We start from the raw sequence: 24,383 nt of genomic DNA on the forward strand, positions 1-24,383 counted from the left end.
CACTGCAACTTCTCCTTCTCGACTCGATAGAGGTTATGTTTTTGTTTAGTTTGGGTTTGTTTGGCAACAGGAGAATACCGGTCGGTGGTGCATAGTTGAGCTCTAAAGTACAGTAGTCACAGACAAATTCCTCGAGATCTTTTTTCATAATTATTCAGAACAGGATAAACTTAAGTGTTGAGATATTTCGAAGCAGATAGATTTTTACTTACGTTGTTCAGAAGATTTTAAAAATGGTCAAAATTGCTGTTGTAAGTTCTACTTGTATAGGCCTAGCCTACCCTTTTAGATAGGATAGTTACTAATTATTATGTTTTTGACAAGTTAGGCCTGGTGTTATTAATTGGATGAAGTTGGTTTAAGTTGACTCCCTTCTAGCAATCAATCACAATGTGGGTCAATAATGCAGTGCCAGTTTAAACAAGATGCCTGTTAAGTAGTGTAGCAGGACAGATTTTGATCAATTTAATTTATGGACTTCCTAACCATGAAAAGACGTCACAACACATCAAATTATATGCTAACTTACTTGCAATGTAACAAGACCAAGTTGTGTTTTACATTGATGATAATTTCGTCTACCATCCAATACTCACAGTCACTGTCTTTCGGAATTGAATTTAATATTGGTAGGCATAAGTTAGGCCTACATAAAGAGTACCTACTGTAAGTTACCTTGAAAAATACGCAGAGGATAGGCGTCCGGTAACCGGACGTTCATTAGGCGTCCGGTAACCGGACGTGGATTAGGCGTCCGGCAGTTACTGTCATAACCTAACCTAACCAACCAAACTTGCTGATAATGACAAAATCGAATTAAGGTTAAATTCCGTCCATAAAATAAAATTATAAATGCCAAAAATTCTAACAAAAGATGTACAGTTAAGAAGAAATTGCATCCAAAGCAAAATCTTTGACAAAAAGTGAAAGTTACCGATGGGATTCGAACCAGGGACCTTTTGCATATCAGCCAAGCACTCTATCCACTTCACCACAAACACCGATGGCTGTACATCGTATCGTTGTGGTAATGGCGTTCCGGGCCCCCACAAACAACTCGGTGACGTCACTGCCAGACACCTGTCTGTTTACCGGACGCGTATCCTCTCTGTAAAAAATCAGTTAAACCAGTCAATTTTAAAACTAGCTAGCTTTTAAGTTAAATCCACTAATCAACACCACTTGAATAATAATACTGAAATGATTTAGGTTACAGGATCTAATAAAGGGATAGGCTTTGCAATTGTGAAGGGATTGTGTGAAAATTTTCATGGAACCGTTTACTTGACAGCAAGAGATGAAGCCAGGGGAAAGTCTGCTGTTGCTGAACTAAACAAAGTAAGTTCAAGTTATTAAACTTCTACTGAATAAGCCTACAAAAAATTTTCTGTAAATAGGCCTACCTACAATCATCATCTGGATTCCACTCTCTTACTGTACGGTAAAACTATCAAAATTGTCAAAATTTACTGTCTTATTTCCTCGGATAGTGATTGTGCATCACTTCTCTATTGTCATTTTCTATTTTGTTTGTGTGTCTACGCCATTAGCATTGTGTCACCGTTTTATAAGGGAACAATCGAAACCCTGATCTTGTTTATACCTAACTAAGGATAGGTCTAAAATACAGTTTACAGTATGCAGTGTAGCTCCAGACGTTACGTGAGTGTCAACCTTAGGGTTCCACGTTGTTGTATTAATAGTCAAAGGTTCCACATACCTAACAATACTTTGAAGATATTACAACAGTTGTGGTGAATTGTAGAAGACTGTCCTTTGTGCCACTTAAATGGGGATTCACAAAACTCAACTGTTCCAAATTAAGATGTGTCATGCCAAGTTGGCTCAGTGTTAGAAGCCAGGTAGCTATCCTAAAACAGTAGTTGTGTGCTAAAACAAACTAAAACGCAACCATTTTGAAATGACAATCTAAAATTTTCTTACATTTTCTAGCTGAATTTGAAGCCAGAGTTTCATCAGCTCGATATAACTTCAAAGGAGAGTATAGCCAAGTTCGCAGATTTCATCAAAAACAAGCATGGCGGTTTGGATGTATTAGTTAACAATGCTGCAATCGCCTTCAAAGTAAGTAGACCTAGGATGCTTATAGTAGGTTACTTAACTTATTATGACTTTATGATTGGCTTAGTTATAAATTATTAATGTTTAGTTGACTGTACCGGTATACAAGATTAATAAAGCTAAAGTTTAGAGTAGGCTACCAATCAATGTCATTCTATAGATGCTACCGTACAGTATTATGCAAGCAGAAATCTTGTTCTCCAGTGTAGAACAAGCCTGAGGTCTTCATTTTTTCAAACTTACCAAAACATGAAAAAATCATGCCATCGGGCGTTTGTGGTCTTGATGTCCTAAATGAAACAAAGCCATTGTTGTTAAAATAATAACACAGGATTTTCCCATATTGGGAATTAGCTGTCGCATATTAGACGCTGTGGTATTTTTTATCAGAAATTGAAATTAGTTATCTCTGGCCAAGCTTCTTAACTGCTAATTTTCTCTCTGATTCAGGTAGCAGCAACTGAGCCATTTTCTGAACAAGCCGAGAAGACTGTGCGAGTAAACTATTTCGCTACTCTGGATGTTTGCAACGCTTTGTTTCCATTGTTGAGGACCAATGCTCGGGTCGTCAATGTATCTAGTTCTGCTGGACATGTCAGTCGTATACCAGGCAAGGCGTTGCAGGAACGGTTCAAAGATCCTGCCCTAACGGTAGACAAGTTGAGTGAACTCATGAATGAGTTTGTCAGGTATGAAACTAAAATATTCTTTCGTAATTTACAAAGGGTTTTGATAGATAGCCGTTACATGTTTTGAAGAGTCAATTTCTGCAAAGATGTTATTACTTTCACCTTGAAAGAACAGCTATATAATAGTTTCACAAAAGGTTAAGGTTTTGTAATTTTAATTACCGGTAGTTTTTAAACATTTAATTTGTACTGGTCATGTTGTGTACAGAAATTCTTTATTGTTTTACTACAAAATTCCAAGAAGCAAAATATGACAGTAGGCTATGCTAAAATGAAACTAGCTGTTTTTTTTTTGAGGGGGGGGGGTTATTACAACACAACAAATTAAGGAAGAAACGCTTGTTGGCCAGAGGCAAAATTGTAACGGCAAAAAGTGTGAGAGTGATTAACTGACAGTATGTTTAGTTTCAAAACCAAAAATATGTAGCCTACATGTTGGTATAGACTAATGCTAACTCTTTCAACATAGTCATGTGTCATTAAATGTCATAATCACTGTTCTTAACCAGAGATAAGGCTTTATGAGATTGTATGTTGAGTTTTGTAATGGTTCTGATACTGTAGGCTATTTATATATTACTATATGTGTTTGAATAAGCTTGTAACTGTCACAGATAGCTAAAAAAAATTTGACTTGCTTCTAAACATAGAAACCAGTAATTGACTTAAAATGTTGACAAAGGTGATATGAAGGAAGCGTTAGGCTGAAATGAAACCTGTTTATTAATTTAATTTAATTTTTATTAAACTACATGTAGCTTTTTTAGTTTATATTTTATTTTATTCAGAATTAAGTGAGAGAAGAGGAGATTGAAATATTAGTATCAATTTAGTTGTGCAATTTAAGCTTTTTGACCATTGGATTTCAATTAATTACTAGTCTCAAGGACGGATTAAAGGGGGGGGCGGTGGGGGCAACCCCCCCCCCCCCCCCCCCCGAGGCCCAAGAGACAGAAAAAAATTTTACAAGGCAACGCACGGAAAATAAATACTCGTTGTAGGTCTGCAAAAGAAAGAATAAATGTTTTGTCTGTGGTAAAACTGGGTTAGTATGGTTAATTTACGGTTTTAACAAAAAGTCGGGGTGATCATATATAAATATTTTTATTTGAATTTTGATAAACAAGGACAAGCGCTTTAAGGAAAATAATCTACGAAGGTTGGCAATACTGTTTTTTTCGTGACTATTGAGTTGTCTGTCGTCCATCATGGCGTTGTCTCACTCGTCTGTTACCGATCGGCTCGCCGCCGCCATTTTATACTGCGAACTGTGAGAAGAGATGGAAGAGCAATTAATTGACAGATATTTAATTTGAATGTGGACTTAAGTTGTTTTTAGTTTTTGCTGCATTTAGCTTTATCATGAAACGAGCAAGATAACATCTTTCTTCTTTAAAAAGCACAAGACTACAGGTAAGGAACCTAGAATAAGAATAAGAATAAGAATATTTATTTTTCCTTTTGACAAAATGACAAAATACATGCATTTGGAATCGTCATAATAATCACAAGGCAAATTCAATAACAATCAACATGCTTCTACAAAACTCTCAAAATTTCTACAATAAATAAATAAATATATAATAATAAATAATCATTTTATGTTCACAACTAAAACTAAAAGATGCAAGGTCTAATTACACATGCAAGTCAAATAAATATCACATATCAAGAGTCAAAACTTAAAAATTGGTAAAAAACTTAAAAATAGGTACTTACGGATGCTGCTGGTATATTAAAAAAATCATTCCAGGAATACAGTTGGTTGGCCAATAAAAGGTTTCTGAGGTTGGTTTTGAATTTTGAAAAATTCTGGTTTCGGGCTTCACATGGGAGTCTGTTAAAAAATCTTAAACTTAATAAGCTGTGTTGAACTTGACTTTTTCTTAATCTAACAAATGGCACATCAAAAAGGTTCTTAGATCTAGTGTCATGCTCATGAAAATCGTCTATCTTACTTTTTAAATTTAATAGACACACAAATACATATAAGCTAAAACATGTCATCAAGCCCTCAGATACAAAAATGGGCTTACAATGATCTGTGGACATTGCATCAGCCAGCAGACGAACTGCTTTCTTTTGCAGTAGCAATACACATTTTACATCTGGTGCACTGCCCCATAGCCTCAAACCATATAAAATTACACTTTCAAAAAGGGATTTGTAAGCAGTTTTGACATAATCTTTAGGTACACACATTTTCAGGTTTCTGAGCAAGTATAGGATTCTAGACAGCCTACAACAAACTAGATCTATATGACTTGCCCAAGTTAGCCTACTATCCAACACAATACCTAGGACCTTAACACTCTTTACCTCATTATTTCTCAATGAGAAAATTACTGACTCAGTTTTGTCTTCATTTAAAAGAAAGAAATTAGCCCTAAACCAGTCAGCAGCCTGATCCAATGATTGTCCCATGGCAGTTTCCAGCTTTGAAAAATTTTGTTCCGTAAGTACCAGCGAGGTATCGTCAGCATAGCTGACAATCCCGGCATCAACATTACCTGTAATATCATTGACACTTATCAGAAAAAGGAGGGGCCCCAACACTGACCCCTGAGGCACTCCATGGTTCACTTCCCTTAAGGTTGACCTCATACCATTCACATGAATGATCTGCTGCCGTCCTCCCAAGTACGACCTCAGCAGCTCAATTGAGTTCTCCTTGACTCCATAGTGCTTCAACTTGATTAACAACGTGTCATGGTCGACAGTGTCAAAAGCCTTACTGGGGTCACAAAAAGTAACCCCAGTAAAGCTGTTCCCCTCAAAGCCCCCAACAATTTTAGCTACCAGACAATCAATTGCATCAATTGTCGATAGATTACTGCGGAAACCATACTGGGAGGACATCAACAGATTGTTGCATTCAAAATACCTGTACAATTGAGATTTTAATACTGCCTCAAAGATCTTTGAGAAAATTGGCAAAATGGACACTGGCCTAAAATTTTGCTCACAGTCCCAACTGCCTTTTTTGTGAATAGGCACTGTTTTAGAAATCTTTAAAAAATTTGGAAAAACACCCTGCTTGATACACATATTGATACAAAATGTGAGCGGAAAAACTATATGCAAAATGATCCTCTTAACTAATGAATTTGAAATGTTTTAAAGATCCTTACTTGTAGAGTTCTTCATCCTTGATACCAACTCAAACACTTGTGTTGGACTAGTCTCTTCAAATTCAAATTGGCTGTTGGGAGAAGGAGTCACCTGTAGCATCTGTTGGGCGGATGTCGCTGCCACCCCAACTGCCTCTCTCGCTGACTGTACAGAGTTTGTGAAGAAGTCACCAAAGTCATCCGGTAGCAGTGAAGTTGACCTCGGACGTCCAGGAGTTGTTTCTGCCTTGATGATGTTCCAGGCCATAGCACATTTATTTTACGAGTTTTCAATTTTTGAGGCATTAAATTCGAGTTTAGCCTGTCTCAGGTCACTTCTGTATTCACGCTTCACGCTGCGGTACAAGTTTTTCAATTCAGGTGAATTTTCTAAGGTCGTAGATCAAGAGCATCCAATTTCTCTTCTTGAGTAGAGTCTCATTTAACCATGGCAACTTCAGTTTGTTCTTCTTGCGGTATGTTGAAGGCTTGGGTTTTATGCATTTGGTAGGCACATAGTAGTCCATTGTATTTACAAAAAGGTCCAAAAAGAGTTTAAAATTTTCTTCTGCGTTAACAGATGTTAGCACCGTACTCCAGTCAATGTTGTCCAGTTGTGATACAAAATATTGTATCTCTTCTTCGGTGAACTTCTTTACCCACTTTGTAATCATTGCCTCGTTGGAGACAGATTCCATGTTGTTGCAGATAAACTCGGCACATAATGCATCATGGTCACTGATAGCAATCCGTTTTACTTCCACTTTGAGGCAAGTGTCGTCTAAATCGGTAGCTATGTTGTCTAGACAAGCTTTTTGGCGGGTAGGCTCATGGTTTTTACAATAAATATTAAGAGATCTAAGTAAATACAGAAATAAAGCTGACCTCGTGTCTTGAGTAAGGATATCCACATTAAAATCTCCACCTATTACAAGGTGGTTGTCAGTTCTCAGGTTGCTCAGAGAAATTACAAGTTCTTCAAAGGCAGTCAAAAATTGTTCAAGATCACCATTAGGTGAACGATAAACTCCAACAAATAAAATATTTTCAAAATCTAAATGAATACATACAAATTCATGGTGAAGTTCACGGAAAAAATTTGAGACATCAATGACCTTGAAATTGTTTGCAAGGGAGTTGGCTAAAAATAGAGCCACACCCCCATGTTTCATCTCAGTTCTACAAAAGGCACTCGCCAACGTAAAACCGCACACCTTCTTGCAAGAAATCATTTCGTTTGTTAGCCAGTGTTCAGACAAACAGAGCACCATAAAGTCATCCAGTAACAACATAACCTCCAGTTCAGGGATTTTATTTTCCAATGATTGTACATTCAGGCACAACATACGGATTTTGGTAGGCCTAATTCCATTTCTTGACCCTACCACACTGGTACAGGTGCTTAAGGATTCTTGGTTCTGTGGAAAGTTCAATCAATCAATTGCTATCACAATACTATAACACTATGACATAACAAAAGCCCCGCTTCGTTTAGTCATACTGTAGTGTCAAAGGATAAAATATAAAAACAACATTCCTACTTTCGGGTTTTTTTTAGGTGTGAAGCCAAAAGAATGTGCTGGAGATGAGCGTCTTTCAGAAAACGACTCTTTACAGATTGAAGACCAGACCAGGAATGAAAATGATGTCGCACTACATATTGGGACAAAACCTTCGGACAGAGTTCTTGCCCTCATCCTAGAAAGTCATTGGGAACCTCCAGCTGGCTACAGTTTTCCTTTTTCTGAACATAATAAAAGTAATAAGATTGAGAAGCGTTATCTGAAAAGAGAGCATTTGGAAAAGTATAAATCTTGGCTGGTTCTATCACCATCTACAAATGATCTATTTTGTAAAGTGTGTCCTTTTTTTGCACCTGGTCTTAAAGGTGGTCACCACGGAGGAGTACAACTAAAAACCTTGGTGGTCCAGCCTCTTAAACGTTTTTCTAAATTGTTGGGAAAGGATGGTGACTTGGAAACACACAGCAAAGCACAGTATCACCAGCAAGCTTTAGAACGAGCAAACGATTTTTTGGTTTCTCACAAAAACTCCGAGAAATCAGTAGAAAATCAAGTTGATACATACAGACTAAAAAGAGCAAAAGAAAACCGAAAGAAATTGGGATTTGCTTTGCAGAATGTAATATTTCTTGGAAGGCAAAACATATCGTTTAGAGGACACCATGACGATGGATCCATTTTCCCGAAAGACTGTGGTGTATCGGTAACAAACAAAGGCAACTTTAAAGAATTGATGAAATTTCGAGTTGAAGAATGTGGAGAGATCGAACTTTTGGCACAATGTCAGTCCGAAAGCATGAGAGGTTCATTTCTTAGTAAAACTGTACAGAATGATTTAATAGAATGCTGTGGTCAAGAAATAGTGTCACAAATATTGTGTAGAATGCAGGAAAACAAAGTATATAGTATAGGTTTTGATGAAACCTCTGATATTAGTCACAAATCTCAGATGACTATCTTTGTGAGATATGTTTATCAAGAAAAAATCAGAGAAGACTTCATAGGTTTCATCAACCTTCGAGAGCCAGAAAAAAATCTGTTGGAAGTAAATCCGAAAGTTACTCCAAAAGATGATGAAAATGAAATTGCATCGTCACCATCTGATAGTGATGACAATCAAGATCCATTTGAGCAAAACGACGACCTAATTATCAGTATTGATGATGATGTTGAAGTTGAAGAAGATCAAGATCCTCGATTCACTGGAGAGAGAATTGGCAAAGTTGTTCTTGATTCAATGAAACGTCTCAACCTTGATCTTAACAATTGTGTCGGCATTGCTACCGATGGTTGTTCTGTTATGGTTTCGGAGATAGTAGGAGCAGTTGCCACAATAAAAAAAGAATGTGTCAATGCAGAAAGAGCTCCTTGTTTAAGTCACGCTTTGAACTTATCAATTTTGAAATGTTCCAATGTGCAATCAGTACGAAACGCAATTGGTATTATCAAAGAAGTTGTTGCCTTTTTCACAGCTTCCCGAAAAAGAAACGTGGTGTTGGTAAAACATATTGGTGGCCAGCTTATTTCTATGTGTGAGACTAGATGGGTTGAAAGACACCTATCTATTGAATCTGTTATTAATAATTTTGAAAAATTGTGTTGTCCCTGGAACAAATTTCTCAATGGTCACATTTTTCAAGTGACAACTCGAGTGCTAAAGCCACAACCCTATTGTGTGCAATCACGAATGGAGACTTCATTTTGACTCTAGTTTGTCTTGCTGATGTAGCCAAACATTGCCACTAAGTAGATTTTTTCAAAAAGAAACTATTGACATCGGCCAAGCAAAGGACTTGTTAACTGATACAATAACAGTACTAAAAGAAAAACGGCAAAACGCTGACACAGAGTTCAGTCAATTGTTTCAGAGAGCCCATAAATTAGCTGAAGCTGTGGGGAGCACAATCAAAGTGCCACGAACTACAGCAAAGCAAATTAATCGGCCGAATGTTGCCGGATCGAACCCAGAAGATTACTTCAGAGTGAACATCTTCGTACCTATTCTTGATTGTTTAAATAATGACCTCAAGAATAGGTTTTCTGCCCAAGTCCTTGACGTTTACAAACTCAACTCGTTGCTTCCTAAAAACCACGTCTCACCAAAAACGTCACTTAAATCAATATTGAGGGATTCAGAAAATCTCTCTAAAAAATATCATAGAGTAATTGGTGTCAATGAAAGTGACTGCATTTCTTGTCTAAAGGCCGAAATTAAACTTTGGACATCTAAGTGGAAAAGAGAGTTGGGAAATGGATTAAAACTTCCAAACCACGCTGTTGAGTGTTTACAATTTTGTACTCCAGAGATCTTCCCCTCAATAAGAACTTTATTGCTGATTTTGTCATCTCTTCCTGTTTCAACCGCTACAGCAGAAAGATCATTCTCAACACTCAAGCTAATCAAAACTTGGTTGAGAAACCGTTGTGGCCAAACCCGCTTAACTGGATTAGCTCTGCTATATGTTCATAGAGACATAACGATTGACAGAGAAAAGGTTATCGACAGGTACATTGAAAAGGGTGGGAAAAGAAGAAAACTTATGTTTTCATAATTATTTCCAAGCTAGGTTTATCAATTGACAAGATAGTATTTTGGCTACTGATTTTCTTTCGCCAGCATATTGAACAAATGTTTAAAAAATGTAATTTTTTTCCTTTTATATTTAAAAACAATGTAGCATACTAGGTTAATTGATATTTAACGTGAATGTTGTCTTACAAAATATGTTAAATGGAAAATGTAAGGAGTTTATTATTCTTTATTTAATCCTGTATACACAAACTATGGTTTACAATGAATGTCTTGTAGTTAGAAAATAATACTGCTTAAAGACGGCTTAAGATGTGTATCATTCATATACTGTACAGTACATAAATCCAAAAGGCTTGCTTTATTCATAGCATTTAAACTAAAGTATTTAGGCCACTCACCAGTATATTGAAAACATGTAAAAAAAATATTTTTTTGTACCTTTATATTGTTTAATAAAAAAAAATGTAATTTGGTTAAATTTATTTTTGACATGAGTTTATTATTTTTTATTTATCCTGTCTGATGTTTTTTTTTTTTTTATATATATAAAAGTTGTGTAGTTTAAAAATAATACTGTATGAAGAGGACTTAAAATGTGTATCATTCATATGTACCTATATAATTCCAGTTAGTAGTGCCTACTTTATTCATAGAATTTTAATATAGGTGATTAATTTTGCTAAAAATAAACAGGTTCTTGCTATGACTTTTTTAGGCACACAAATTTGTAGGCCTAGTAGGCAAATGGCTTATGAAAAGTGTTAGATTTACTTTAAGAATATACAGTAAAATTTTTAGTCTAAAACCTCTAAAACTAATGGTTTTTCAAGGTATTTTTCTAAAATTTTTCCCGGGCGAGGACCCCCCTTTTTGCTGGAGGGTATTCCATACCCCCCAGGCCCCCCGGATCCGCCCCCTCCCACAAGGTGGTACTAATCCGCCACTGACTAGTCTGTTAGATTACGTCCTAAATGAAACAAAGCCATTGTTGTTAAACTCCAGTGCAAATTTTGTAGAAGTGTCCATTTTTCTAGCTTTAGGTACTTATTTTTAAAAGGACATGTAGGCTTACCTTTTCTCAGTATAGTCTTGATTATCTCATCCAGCTATTCGATCTGGACTATTTTATCTTCTTTTCATAACTCTAAAGCTTCTCATACTGTATCTCTCTCCGTTAACTCTTTCATTAGTCTAAATAGAATCAGAATACTGAATGAAGGATTTCTTGTACTTCTAAAGAGACAACGCCTGGGTTTTGGCATTTAGGAAAAAGCATAATCCAGAAGGCAAAACACATACAATATTTTTTACCTATGTTATATTATTAAGTAACTATATTGTTTCTCGTTGTTGTTTAATGCACTTATTACATCAGTTTTCAGGAGAGCAAGCTGGTCTAGTGGTTAGAGCGCAGGACTTTGGTTCCAGAAGTCCCGGGTTCATATCCCGCCAAATCACCAATGGATTTTATCTATGTGATAATGCCGAAACCCCTAGGTCTAGCCTGAAGTAATGTGAAAAACAATTCCTTGCTTGTGCCTAGCATCCTAGGACAAAAAAAGATTACATCAGTTTTCAATTCTACGAGTGATTTAACATTTTTTTACAAATTCCTTTTGAATGTTTCTTTGTTTATCAGACCTTGCTGTGGTCAGTTTGAATCCAATAATCAAATCTATTTTTAGAGAATTTTATAACCTGAAATATCATTATACAAAAGAAACCAATATTTAGAGCTAACCATCTAGCATACGGCTTTGGTAAAGAAATTTACATTGTATCCTTCTTAAAATAGCCTATGCCTTTCACAATCCAGGTAAAGCTCGTGACACCTAAGCTGGCACTTGGCCTAGCGCGGGCAGTGTAGGCAGGGGGAGGGTGGAAATAAGGAAAAGACCGGACTGCAAACATTTTCTCTACCTCTTGGGGTTGACTCCCCGTATATATGTACTTGAGCGCCTTCACATGAGTAGCAAGGACAGTTGACGCAACCCGCATGACGGGACAAGATGTTTTTGAACTAGATGCTAGTAGTGATCAGCCAAGTGCCAGCTTAGATGTCACGAGCTGTACCAATATGAAATGGTTTTCTTACCTCAAATTGTATTCTATTAAATTTGAGCCATACAGGATTATTAGATATTTTCTTTTAAATATTTAAATAAATTAACAATGTTGTTTCTCGACAGCGCGGCAGCAGAAGGTCGTCACAAGGAGCAAGGGTGGGGGGAGAGTGCATACGCAGTGTCCAAGGTAGGTGTGAGTGCACTGACGAGAGTGCATCAACGACAGTTCGACAGTGATTCTCGTCAGGGAATTGTCGTCAACTCCGTACATCCTGGCTACGTAAGCACTGACATGTCTAGCCACAAGGGCCCTCTCACTATTGAGGAAGGTAAGTGTTGGTAAAACAACGGGTAGTTGTTACAAATTAGGTTTGTGAAGGGTGACCGGAACGGATGTTTTAGAACTAAGCATTACTTTTGTTTTTGTGTCAATTATAACTTTTTTACATTAAAATGTTCATGCATGTTTCAATAGTTATCTTAAATTCTTTGATTACACTTTTCAGCATTTCACGGCCACCATTAATTGTCACCACTTTCTGGTTAATTGGGTCCATAAGATCCATCTGCATTCGGGGTCTGTGAATGTAGGTACGAAATTCGAAAACGCCCCTATGAAAAAATTCTCACTCGATCAAGTATAGTGCCCTCGGGGGTTACAGAATATCACGGGATTGTGAATAACCCTTCCTAGGAACATGAGACACAATACAGTCGTTGAATCCCAAGCAGTGTGGGCCGTAAATCTTGTTAAAAATAAACATAGGTGTTTAACAAACGTCGCTGCCTCATCTGTGCCCTCAAAAGTGCTTGAGCACATGAACATTTTTAAGAATCAAAGCTTCCCTAACTGTTAAACATATACAGTGTCCTAACAGTTATTTTTTGCCGAGCGGCTTCATTTTTCTTGTTTTTTGTAGATGGTTCCCGTTTTTCTCAAATTGTTAATCCACCTGAAAATTTTATTTTGGCTCGTATCCACACAGCATATAAAACTCTACTCATCCCATAAACCAAGCTGTCAAGTGAACAATTTCTCTAGTATCTTCTGGGAGCGAGCTGGTAATAGTGTGGATTTTGGTCCACGAGGTGCTGGGATCAGTGATATGCTGCAACCTCTACTAGGCCCAGCCTGAAGTAATGTTGAGCCTACATCCTGAGATGTGACGTAACACATTGAAAAAAATCTAATGTCTTTGCCATTCTTAGGAGCCGCAGCACCTCTCTACCTGGCTTTGCTGCCTGAGACCGCAGATGTGCCCAAGGGTCAGTATGTGTGGTGCGATTCAACAATACGCAACTGGACCGATCCCCAAATGTAGTATTTAACAGAACTACGAAAAACTCTCTACCTTTTGTGAAACTTACCGCTGGACTTTGTTGAGACAACATTTACTGATTTACTGTAATTCGCATTTTTTTAGCATGATTGCATAGTTTCATGTCTACTTAAGTAACTCCGATTAATCAATTTTTTCAGTGATAGTTTGCTTCACCTCCTTGTTTACCTAGGTGTTAAAATTCAACAATCATAGTTATATCAGTTTGTACTGTATTAAAAGCCACATAATTCATACGGGAATGAATCAGAAAAGCTCAAGATTTTTACTTTTTTGTAAGTTAGTGAGTTGCTTTTAGTAGGTATGTACATCCTTGATATTAAAATCCATTTTTAGCCCCTGAGCTGTGATATTAATTAAAAATAGGTATTTACCTTCGTCTACAGCTCAATCTGTTGTAACTTGAGTTACGGCCGTTTCAACTATGACGACGCTACTTCAGCTGAATGTTCAACGTCTGACGATGGCATTATAATGCCGAAACGGCCGTAACTCAAGTTACAACAGATTGAGCTGTAGACAAAGGTAAATACCTATTTTTCATCCTTGATAGTTTGGCCCTCGATAAAATCGGGCTTGATTACATCTCTAAAAAAACTTTAGCCTAAAAGAAATTGTATGTATGTAGAGTAATTTCATACTGAAGTACAGTAAAAAATGGAACAATTATTATTACTGCCACTACTGGTACACTTAATAATTACATACATTAAATTAATTAATGTCTGCTCCTAATAGTCGAGTATTATTTAGTAGTAGAGTAATTAATAAAGCGCAACTCCAAACTGCACTACTACAGTACAGCCAAGTGGATACAATTCACGGAACTCACATTTTATGTGTAGTCGCCATCCACTCATTAAAAAATGCCATGCTTCTAGTCTGTGGTTATGTTTAGTTGTTATTTTTGCCAAAACATTGGGTTTTTCACACTCACTTATAGTAACTCTTTGTCATAATTGCCTATCGATGCTCCGGCCTTTTCTTAAATTAAATCCAGCCACCTGTTTACACGGGGCTATCGAGGTTCTACTTTAGCAAAATAGGTTAATGTTTTTGTATTCAATAATTGATAATTATATTTAAATACCTCCTGTGATATGTTTGTAATAGAAATACATGATTATTGGACCACTGTTGAGACTCTGTGTGCTTGCACCTTATCCTATATCATTATTTCTTGAGAGGGAATAAACTTGGAAATCAGGAACTTCAACAAAAATGTACATTAAAATACCAAATACATGAAAACATTAAGACAAGTAGATTCAGGACCCAGGGCGTCATTTTAAAGGAGACTGTCAAGTAATGGTGCCAACTAACAAAAGGTCAAACTTTAGATATATAGTAACAAGACCATGGTTTGGATAGTAACTTAAAAAAACCTAAAAATTGTCAATTACTAAGAAAAGTCCAAATCCACCCTAACCTGACCTGAACTTGGGGTGGTATTTTAAAGTATTTGAAAACCCTAACCTGAATAGAAATATTAATAAATACCCCCGCCGCAGCAAACCTGCAGACTTAGCGAATTTATATTTGCCTGAATGGATTTACACTCAAATGTCTCCTTAAAATTATCACATTTATTCCCTATTTAAATACAGTACAATAATTTAACGAGTACTTAGGTTTGCTGCAACAGGGAGGATAAAAAAGTGTTTTTTGTTGTTCAATGTTAATACTGTAGTTTAGTAAGATATGAATGTATTTTCCAAATTTGATCAAAATATGTTCATAAACATGGAAACTACAACAGTTGACTTATTCTCCATAAGAATAACGTAGGAATTTCAAATTTACAAAGTAGTATAGTTTGTCGCTGCCGTTTTTTGAGTGTTTTGGGGGCCAACTCCCCCACCCCATGCCTAATTGCTAGTACATCTACAATTCCCTCCTTCCAGTTGTTTGATATGTTGTTGTCTATATTTCTATCTTATCTATATATTAGTCGTATGAGTTGATTAATATTGTCAGTATAGTTTGTCGCTGCCGTTTTTGTGATTCAACATCAGCTCCCTCGCCCCATGCCTAATTGCTAGTACATCTACCATTCCCCTTCCCAGTTGTTTGATATATTGATATGTTGTTGCCTATATTTCTGTCTTAGTTCGTACAAATTGTTTAATATTGTCATTCTTACGCCTTTTTGCTATCCAACAGAAATAGTACAATTATTACAACTTAGGGGAAATTCCTTAAAAATATTAAATATTCCCTTCAGGTTCTAACGAGTAATTAAAATAAAAACCTCTTTTATTCACTTACTAAAAGAAACTGTATTCTTAAAAATTCATAACATCACTTCTACTTACAAATCAGAATAATTAAATCAAACATATGATCATATGTTAGTTCCACATAGTACAGTAGTTGATTAAACCAAAGTCTTTTAAATTGTGGGTATGAAACCAAAGTCTATTAAATTCAATTCGTAACACACTCCCCACCTTTGTAAATTGAGTAGTTCGACAACAATTTACAAACACTTAATTCATAAAATAAGTAAACGTCACAATACAATTCTTCAACAGTACAACAATTTGTATAAAACCATTCACATGTTCATTCTGGTTGTCACTGTCATAGGTCAAGGGACGGCTGTTCATAAGACACTCACATTCACATACTAACTTCATCAGTTCTTCGTAACACAGTCCTAAGTTTTTCTTAAGAATGTCCTTTAACACACGTATTAACCGCTCCCAATATCCCCCCCACCATGGCGCAGCGGGAGCATTCAATTTCCACTTTATTCGTTGAATTCTATATTCCTCTTCAACAGCTCTATGGGGAAGGTTGTGTGCATTAATATTATTTATCTCATCTTCGGGAACTGTCTCGATTATTTCAAGCTTAGGCCATGAATCAAACACAGAATCATAATAATCATACTTACCAATAAGTTTCAGTGTTTTGGTAGTAGAACTAAGTCTCTTTTCTTTGACGTATTTGTTATCCTCTAGTACAGGCTGTCCTTCACTCCAAGGAAGTTTCACGACATATCTCCCAGAATCTTCTTGTTGAACAGTATTTTCAAAAAACTCAGCTACTTGACTATCCTTTTCACTCTGAAGTTTTTTCGTACCAGGGTCCTTAATTCCTAAAAGTTCAAGTTCCCAAAAGTGAGATGGATTAACTTGATTTGTAAGAGTCAATAACATCGAAGAAGTCATTCTAGTTTCACTGTCTGATTCAGATTCACCAACTAGTGTCCATCCTAGTTTTGTTTTCACAGCAACTAAATCATTACCTACTTTTACATACTCCGATGTAATAAATTTAGGCCAACTGTCAGCTCTAAGAAGCAACTGTATATCACTGACTTCTTCTGAGGATTCACAAAAATCCGACAAAATAACACCTTTTGATTTGAGATTTTCATATATTCTGACGTCTGACACTTTAGGTATGAATCCGCAGATACGAGGTGTGTCCAAAACTTTGAAATCCTCATTAAAACCATCAGATGTAGATTGAAGTTTTACAGAATAAACTCCATGAGACCTTAAATTCGTTTTCTGTCCCCCAAACAACTCTTGACTCGTTACAGTTTTACCTATTCTCTTCAGTTTTAAATCAGTCGCACAAGATTTCAAAATATAACTTTTTTGGCTTCCAGAGTCAATCAACGCACGAACTGTGTGTTCTTGGGTTCCCACAACTATTTTCACAAGAAGCGTGCTTAGGTAAACCACTGTTGATTTACTAGTACTCGACACTAATGCCTGACTTGTACTATCCTCAGAAATAGTTTTTTGTTCATCAGAGTTTTCAGTTTCATTTAAGGAAAGGGTAGTTTTCTTCAGTAGATCTTCACACATAATCGGATAGTGTTTTCTTAAACAAGCTACACACTTTACCATAGCATTACAGGAATTACTCATGTGACGACCTTTTAAACACTTGAAACAAGATCCTTTCTTCTTTAAAATATCTTTTCGCTCAAGAAGAGTCAAATCCAAAGCTTTCACACAATCTTGAGATCTGTGATTTTTATCACAAAACACACAAGTCAATGAATAAGTACCTACCTTCCGTAGTCGATACAAGTGCTGCCGCCGAAGGCTGTTTCTCAAAAGGCTTCCAATTGTTTTCCTTCTCAAAACCTTTATTTGTTTTGATAGAAGATCCCCACAAATCTTCAGAGGAACTTGAAGGATGTTTTACATTGTGTTTGGTAGGCTACTTGCAATTCCAAACCCTTCCAATGCCATAGATACTTTTTGTTCTAACTCTACCTCGTTTTTAAGGAACGTCAACAGATTCTCCAGAACTTCTTTAGATGAACTTTCATGATTGTTATAGTTATGGTTCATTGTTCGCTGCCAAAGTTTGAGGACGTCTTCGGGCAGACTTGATGTTACCATTGGAAATAGCAGTGAGGCACAATACTCTGAAGTCACTCCCAGTGCATTAAGATTCCTTAAGTGTGACTGGATCTTGTCGTAAAGAACCGACAAAATTGGTTTTTCTTTACTTGTGACGTTCTGTATCGTTAGAGCCAACATTTGCCTCATGTAATACTCTTTCAAGAGATCGTCTCTTCCGAATCGACTCTTCAGAGCTTCAACAACTTCGTTGTACATTTCAGGCGTCGCAGGGTAGCTTTCGACCAAGTCACGGGCAGGCGATCCAACCGCAGTTGCCATTATAAGATACTGGATCTTATCTGCTGGGTCTACATTCTGGTCTTCGTCGATCTTCTTAAATTGAGACCAAAATGGGAGCCACTCGCCTAGTTCTCCGTTAAACTCTTTTAGTTTCAAATAAGGTAGTTTGTACGAGCGTCCTGCTTTACCCGATCCTGAGCCTTTTTGCGTTATTTCACTTCTTTCATCTTGATGTGTATTCATTTCATTAATTTTTAGATGTTCCACTTTCTTAGAAATAAGATGATATTGTACAATATATTCATTTTGCCCTTGAAGTTCTTCATCAATGTCTTCATCTTTCGCATCACTTTCTAATAACTGATCATATATTGATGAATTTATGTCGTTGAGAGTGCAAAATTGAGTATTTATTACTTCAAGCTGTGCTGATACTTGTATAAAATCAACTATTTCTTCCTTAAAAATATCTTCCAGTTTTTTAACTGTCACAGTAAATGTCCTTCGAATAGCCGATCTTGATTTCTTTAGTTTTGTTAGTTCAGCCATGTTTTCCAATTCACTGTTTCAGTATTCAAAATTGTGTGTTCAATAAAACAGGGTCAGATTTACTCGTTATCACGTCCTGTCACGGTCGCCATATATTACAACTTAGGGGAAATTCCTTAAAAATATTAAATATTCCCTTCAGGTTCTAACGAGTAATTAAAATAAAAACCTCTTTTATTCACTTACTAAAAGAAACTGTATTCTTAAAAATTCATAACATCACTTCTACTTACAAATCAGAATAATTAAATCAAACATATGATCATATGTTAGTTCCACATAGTACAGTAGTTGATTAAACCAAAGTCTTTTAAATTGTGGGTATGAAACCAAAGTCTATTAAATTCAATTCGTAACAACAATTTTTATGTTATTCCAACCATATTGTATACATACCTCTTACCTTTAAAGTAATCCATATGAAATAATATTTACAATTTTCTTAATTTTTAGATGTATTATTGTTTTTTATCAAAAGTTGGAACCTACATAGTGTACTTAAATTTTAACCGTTTTGCTGTATCTTTTGACATTTTTGAGATATAAGCGATTTTAAGTCTTGCTACAAGAAAATACTCTAAAATAAAAAATTAATTTACAATAGCTTACAACCTTGTAAATTGAAGACACTAATGCAAGACCCACTTAGCTGAAATATAGTTATATGTTAAATTTAAGAACAAAATATTTCTATAGTTACAGAGCACCTTTACAAGGAAATATAATGTGACTTGCACTTTTTTGATACCTCTGGATATAGTAAAGATATTGTCAAAGCTAAACATCTCCATAGACTTATATTATTTGATCTGTCTTGTAACTGTTCAAGATTACTATGAGAATGTTGCAAGAATTAAAGCTAAAAATCATCACCTTCAAACCTTAACTAGGGATAAAAAGTACTACATTTTCATGATGTCAAGAGGTTTCTTATTCTATAATATGGCATCAATACTATTACAAATTCGTTACTAGAATACATATGAGTTTTTACATCAAATACTCAGAAATTTGTCCCCTGTGAAGCAAAGCTCGAGTCGTAAACATCAAGCGAACATACTATACAATAACAAATACATAGATAAATCAATTTATTATATTGAATTGTAACATGAACTATTTATAAATATTACTTTTGTGTTATCATTATAATAGACAAATCACTACGGCTATGCAATGTAAATCTGAGAGTCAATTATCATGATGAGCTACAACTTTTAATCTAAACTAGGGGAAACCCGTCGAAATCGACGGTTACTTTCAAGGCTTACGTTAATTCATCTAACTGCGATGAATTGGGTGAAATATACATATTTTGAGCATTTAACATTGTTCAAAAAGTAATAAGTCTAAAAATGATAACAATATTGCGTTAGTTGCCAAATTTGGTTGTTCATTCAATGATTAAAATATTTCCTATCCTGTACGTCATCGGAGTTATTATTAGTATGTTATATGGCATCTCTTCCTTTAGTAAAACCTTTAAATAGTATTTTAATCGTATTTGTGGATCTAGTAGTTTAACACTTCCGCGACTTCATCAGTGTTTGAGAAAAAATATCTGTTTGTTGAGAAGACTGGTTCTAACTTCAAACGGAGGTATATCCGTTACAGTGTAAGTTTGATTTTCCTTCGTCACGTAGCGTCAGTTCATATCGTACTTCTGTGCCAATGAATGAACCCTCTAGCATAGGTTTGAGAAATTGACTGTGGGGTTACTGATAAAGCTGGAATTCCTTGACATGGGGGATGTCAGTTAGTTGTCTCGGCCTTATCAATAACATAAAGTTGTCAATATAATCTCTCTACGGAATGTTAGGTGTAGTGGAATACATGAAGTAAAGTAAGCTTTTATTCTTGAACTGTTAGGGGCCTCCTAGTTCATATAATCTTGGCGGCTTCATTGGCAATAAATAATGCAAATGACATAGCAATGGAACATTTCCAAAAAGCAAAAATACTGTAAAATGGCTAATAAAATACTTTAATCCTTTAATACGTTTTTTTATGGCGACCGTTCATAGTAAGTATTTTAAGCCAAGTATGAATGGAGATGAGTGGCACGATCTTGTAGTCTTGTTAGTGACTAAGGCCGACATTCCTTAGATACAGCTGTTAATTAATAGCCCATACAGCGAATGGCAACCAAGGGACCTACAGTTTATAGTTGAATTGGAACCATTTTTTTTTGCATTGGTATTTATGAATTGGTATAATTATCAGGATAGCACTGCGGTTAGTCGTAGTACTCTCTCGTGCGGACGTTAATCCACACCAGGGAGTATCGCATCCACAGTGCATTCCTATAAATATCCACAATTCGTGACCTCCTAGTAGCTGGATTACAGGACGACGCCACCCGTCCCAGTCAAAGGATTATGTGATCTAGTTTAAAAGGAATATGACCTTTCTGTCATGACATAGTAGCTGCTTTAAATAGTATTTTCTCTTTGTACCATATTTTACAGCCAAAATGTCGTGTTATTTTCAATAATGTTACTAATTCAGTGCGCCAAAGTCCGTAATATAGGCAGGTGCATATAATTTGTCAAGATAGGTACCATTTTAGGCAATGTTTCTAAGTTTGGATTTTATTAGACACAATAAAAGCAGATATTTCTACATAAATATTTGATATTTTGTAGAATAATATGATAAAATGTAGGCAAACGTGGCGAAAAAGGCACACACCAACCCGTACAATAGAAGATAGTTCAATAAGAAATAATTTAAGAATTGCTGTGATAAAAGGATTTTTCACTGATTTCGTAATGGAACGTTATATTGCAAAACATGACATGATACAGGAGAAAATCAATTTTAAAATCAGAAAATAACATTGCAAATACTTATTTAGTAGAATTCAACTCCCAATAAAAATGTGTTGTTTGAAATACAATTTAAAAACAAACAGCTGTTTCATTAAAATTATTATTCTCATGGCCAAAAATGTAAACAACTTTGTGGAGGGATCTTTAAAGGCTTCTGGGGCAGAGCCCTAAGGGATTTTGCTTAGTTTTTCTTTTGATAACTCATCTACAGACCAAGACCTTTCTTTGGACACCTCTACCAAGTTTCTACGCCCAACCGTTCTCTCAAATTAGTGGGGACAAAGTTCCCAATCAAATATTTAGATTGCCCCATGTTAATCTTATGGGAGAAACTCCAACTTTGATGGCCTGTGGGGCAAAGCCCGAGGATTTTTACTACATGAATTGGTGAAAGGGGGCGTCTACACAAAAAATACTTTATTTTGACACGTCGTTTGTAAAAATCCGTCCATTATTAACGGAGGAGTAGTGTTTTGTAGTTTCGCCTTCACGTATTATATATAAGGATGGAAAAGTTATTCAAACATATCTATAAGTATAAAAGAGGATGTTTGTATATATATATATTTGGCAGTGATAAACTCAAGACACCGCTGAACCGATTGCCACGAAACTTGGTACATACGTGTAGAATTTCATGGAATAGGTTTATACACCATCAATTTCGTGATCCGTCCAATCGGCTCCGCCCCAGTTGCTCTGGAGTTTCCCATGTTAACCTTATGAGAAATGGAATTAATGAATCTTAACAGATGTTTCAATAATTAAACAAGTTGGTTCTGTTCTATGATGTTCAATAGCATTAAAGTTACAAGGATTACCAACAGGGTGCAGCACTATTATTTCTTTTACATTTATGACAACAGCTAATTTGCAACCAAAAGGTGAGTGAGCATAGCGAACGAACTTCAACCTGGATGCGAGTTAGCGTAGTGAACGAGCTAACCTGAAGGCAAGTGAGCGTAGCGAACGAGCTAACCTGAAGGCAAGTGAGCGCAGCGAATGAGTTCCAACCTAAAGGTGAGTGAGCGTAGCGAACGTGCTCCAACCTAAAGGTGAGTGAGCGTAGCGAACGAACTTCAACCAGGACGTGATTGAGCCATACGAACGAGATCATCTTGAAAATTAAGAAGTTAAACGGGGCAAAGCCCGCGGGTTACAGCTAGTATTATACAAAAGTACAATACTGTACGACAAAAAAATAAAAATAATATTTGCTACATGTTTTTAGCCTATCCTTGTTAATTATGAAAATGAATCCTATATTAGTGCCAGAGATTTCTGGATTGATTAAATGAAACACGATGTCTTGTTTGAATATTAATATACATGTTTGTGTACTTTTATACAAGTAAAAGCAGTTTATATTTTTATGACAAAAATGTTTCAATAATGTTAAAAATGTTTGAGGGTGCTGAACACGAACACGAACCTGAAGTTGTCCAACAAAATGTCTTTCAGCAAATATAAGAATATTAAAAAATGTGTAAAAATATTTAAATAGTCTAAACAAACTAAATAAATGGTATCAGCAATCTGACTCATACTTTCTCCCATAAGCTTGTCAACAACCTTTATCATGGGTTAACAGTGGGAGTAACTATGATAATTTTGTAGGAAAAAATCACAAAAGTTGCAATAACTTTTGAACCGTAATTTTTACGGAAATTACTTTTAAACCGTAATCGTTACAACAATGGGGGGTTGCACTATTTTTGTTTAGAATTATAAGGACCATAAACATTATGGATTTTTTCCTAAAATTTGATATTTTGTTATTTTATGGGGGTTTAATGGGAAATAAACTAAATTACAATAACTTTTGAGTCGTACTTTTTACTGAAATGGGATCTGTAAAATTTTAATCAAAATGTTAAGGACCATAAAATAATTTTAATCAAAACCGGGTTTTTTAATCCAAGTTTTTGCTTTTTGTGGTTTTTATGGGAAAATGAAATAAGTTACAACAACTTTGGAACTGTAATTTTAACGGAAATAGAATTTGTACCATTTTTAGAATTTAAAGGACTTTAACAAACAAAATCATTGTAAAAATCATTCGGTTTATTTTCTAGAAAATCCTATTTTCCATTATTTTATGGGTTTTTATGGAAAAATTACTATTAAAAATCTTATCGTGACGTCATGCTTGACGAGCATTACGACCACGGCCTGTTTTTTTAATGTGGTTCAGAAGGACTCAAAACGAATATATCCCCTCAAAACTCAAACTCGAAAATTTTGACGAAAACAATACTTTCTCCATATGTATAGGGAAAGAAAGTAATAGTATATTTCGTACCTAGGGCCGAAAATGAGGTTTTGCCGGCTCGAGATAGTTTTTAAGTTCGAGACGAAGTCGAGAACTTAAATCGATCGAGAGCCGCAAAACCATTTCGGTCCGTGGTACGAACGCTATTTTTCACCACACTATACCCTATTACCACTATTCACCACAATAATAATGCACACTGATAGTCAACACAACTACAACTTTAAGGTTATGTGAAGAAATAATTTGAGGAATCAGCAAAAATAAAAATATATAGTTGCTAGGCAACGGTGACAATAACACAATTCTATTGAAATGCTATGGATTTTGATTATGTATTTAAAATGCATTCATGTTTTAAGTAAGTAAGCGGACAGCTGATTTTGCGGCCCCGGCCTGTAAAAACCTGCTCGGTCCCCAAATTATGGACAGCTGGCATCGCCAGCAAAACGTAACTTTCGGCCACCAATTAACGTATGTAATACAGCCAAAAACATGATAGTGTGGTGAAAAAGTCTTATTATTATTTGTAACGTTATCCCTGGTTTTATATTGTATACAGTACATTGCAGAATCGGCTGGCAAATAAATGAGTAATCCTAATGTAATATTGCTTGCTGGCTTAACACAGTTTTATTGTAGTAAACAAAAATCAGCAGTGATGGTTTCCAATTCTATTTTTATGGAGATTATTTTACGTTATATCATTGACTATTGGATACTAAAGGTTATATCTAATTTTGCGTAATAATTTTGGGAATCCCACTATTTTTCC

General features: G+C 35.7%; 2 protein-coding genes across 2 annotated transcripts in view; one reads left to right on the top strand and one right to left on the bottom strand.

The window, feature by feature from the left end:
* Window positions 1-24,383, bottom strand: part of LOC128985428 (uncharacterized) — a 433,133-nt gene that overhangs the window by 225,203 nt on the left and 183,547 nt on the right. The gene's annotated exons all lie outside the window — the stretch shown is intronic.
* Window positions 30-14,480, top strand: LOC128985425 (carbonyl reductase [NADPH] 1-like). Its single transcript, XM_054404903.1, has 6 exons — window positions 30-251; window positions 1,210-1,338; window positions 1,954-2,085; window positions 2,533-2,771; window positions 12,127-12,332; window positions 13,213-14,480. Exons 1-6 carry the CDS (start codon window positions 234-236, stop codon window positions 13,323-13,325), a joined length of 837 nt encoding a protein of 278 aa, XP_054260878.1. The 5' UTR covers window positions 30-233; the 3' UTR covers window positions 13,326-14,480.

The sequence above is a fragment of the Macrosteles quadrilineatus genome, unplaced genomic scaffold (genome assembly GCF_028750875.1).
Source record: "Macrosteles quadrilineatus isolate MER2022 unplaced genomic scaffold, UCM_ALF_1.0 Scaffold_2__2_contigs__length_208266976, whole genome shotgun sequence".
In the NCBI taxonomy this organism is placed as follows: Eukaryota; Metazoa; Arthropoda; class Insecta; order Hemiptera; family Cicadellidae; genus Macrosteles; species Macrosteles quadrilineatus.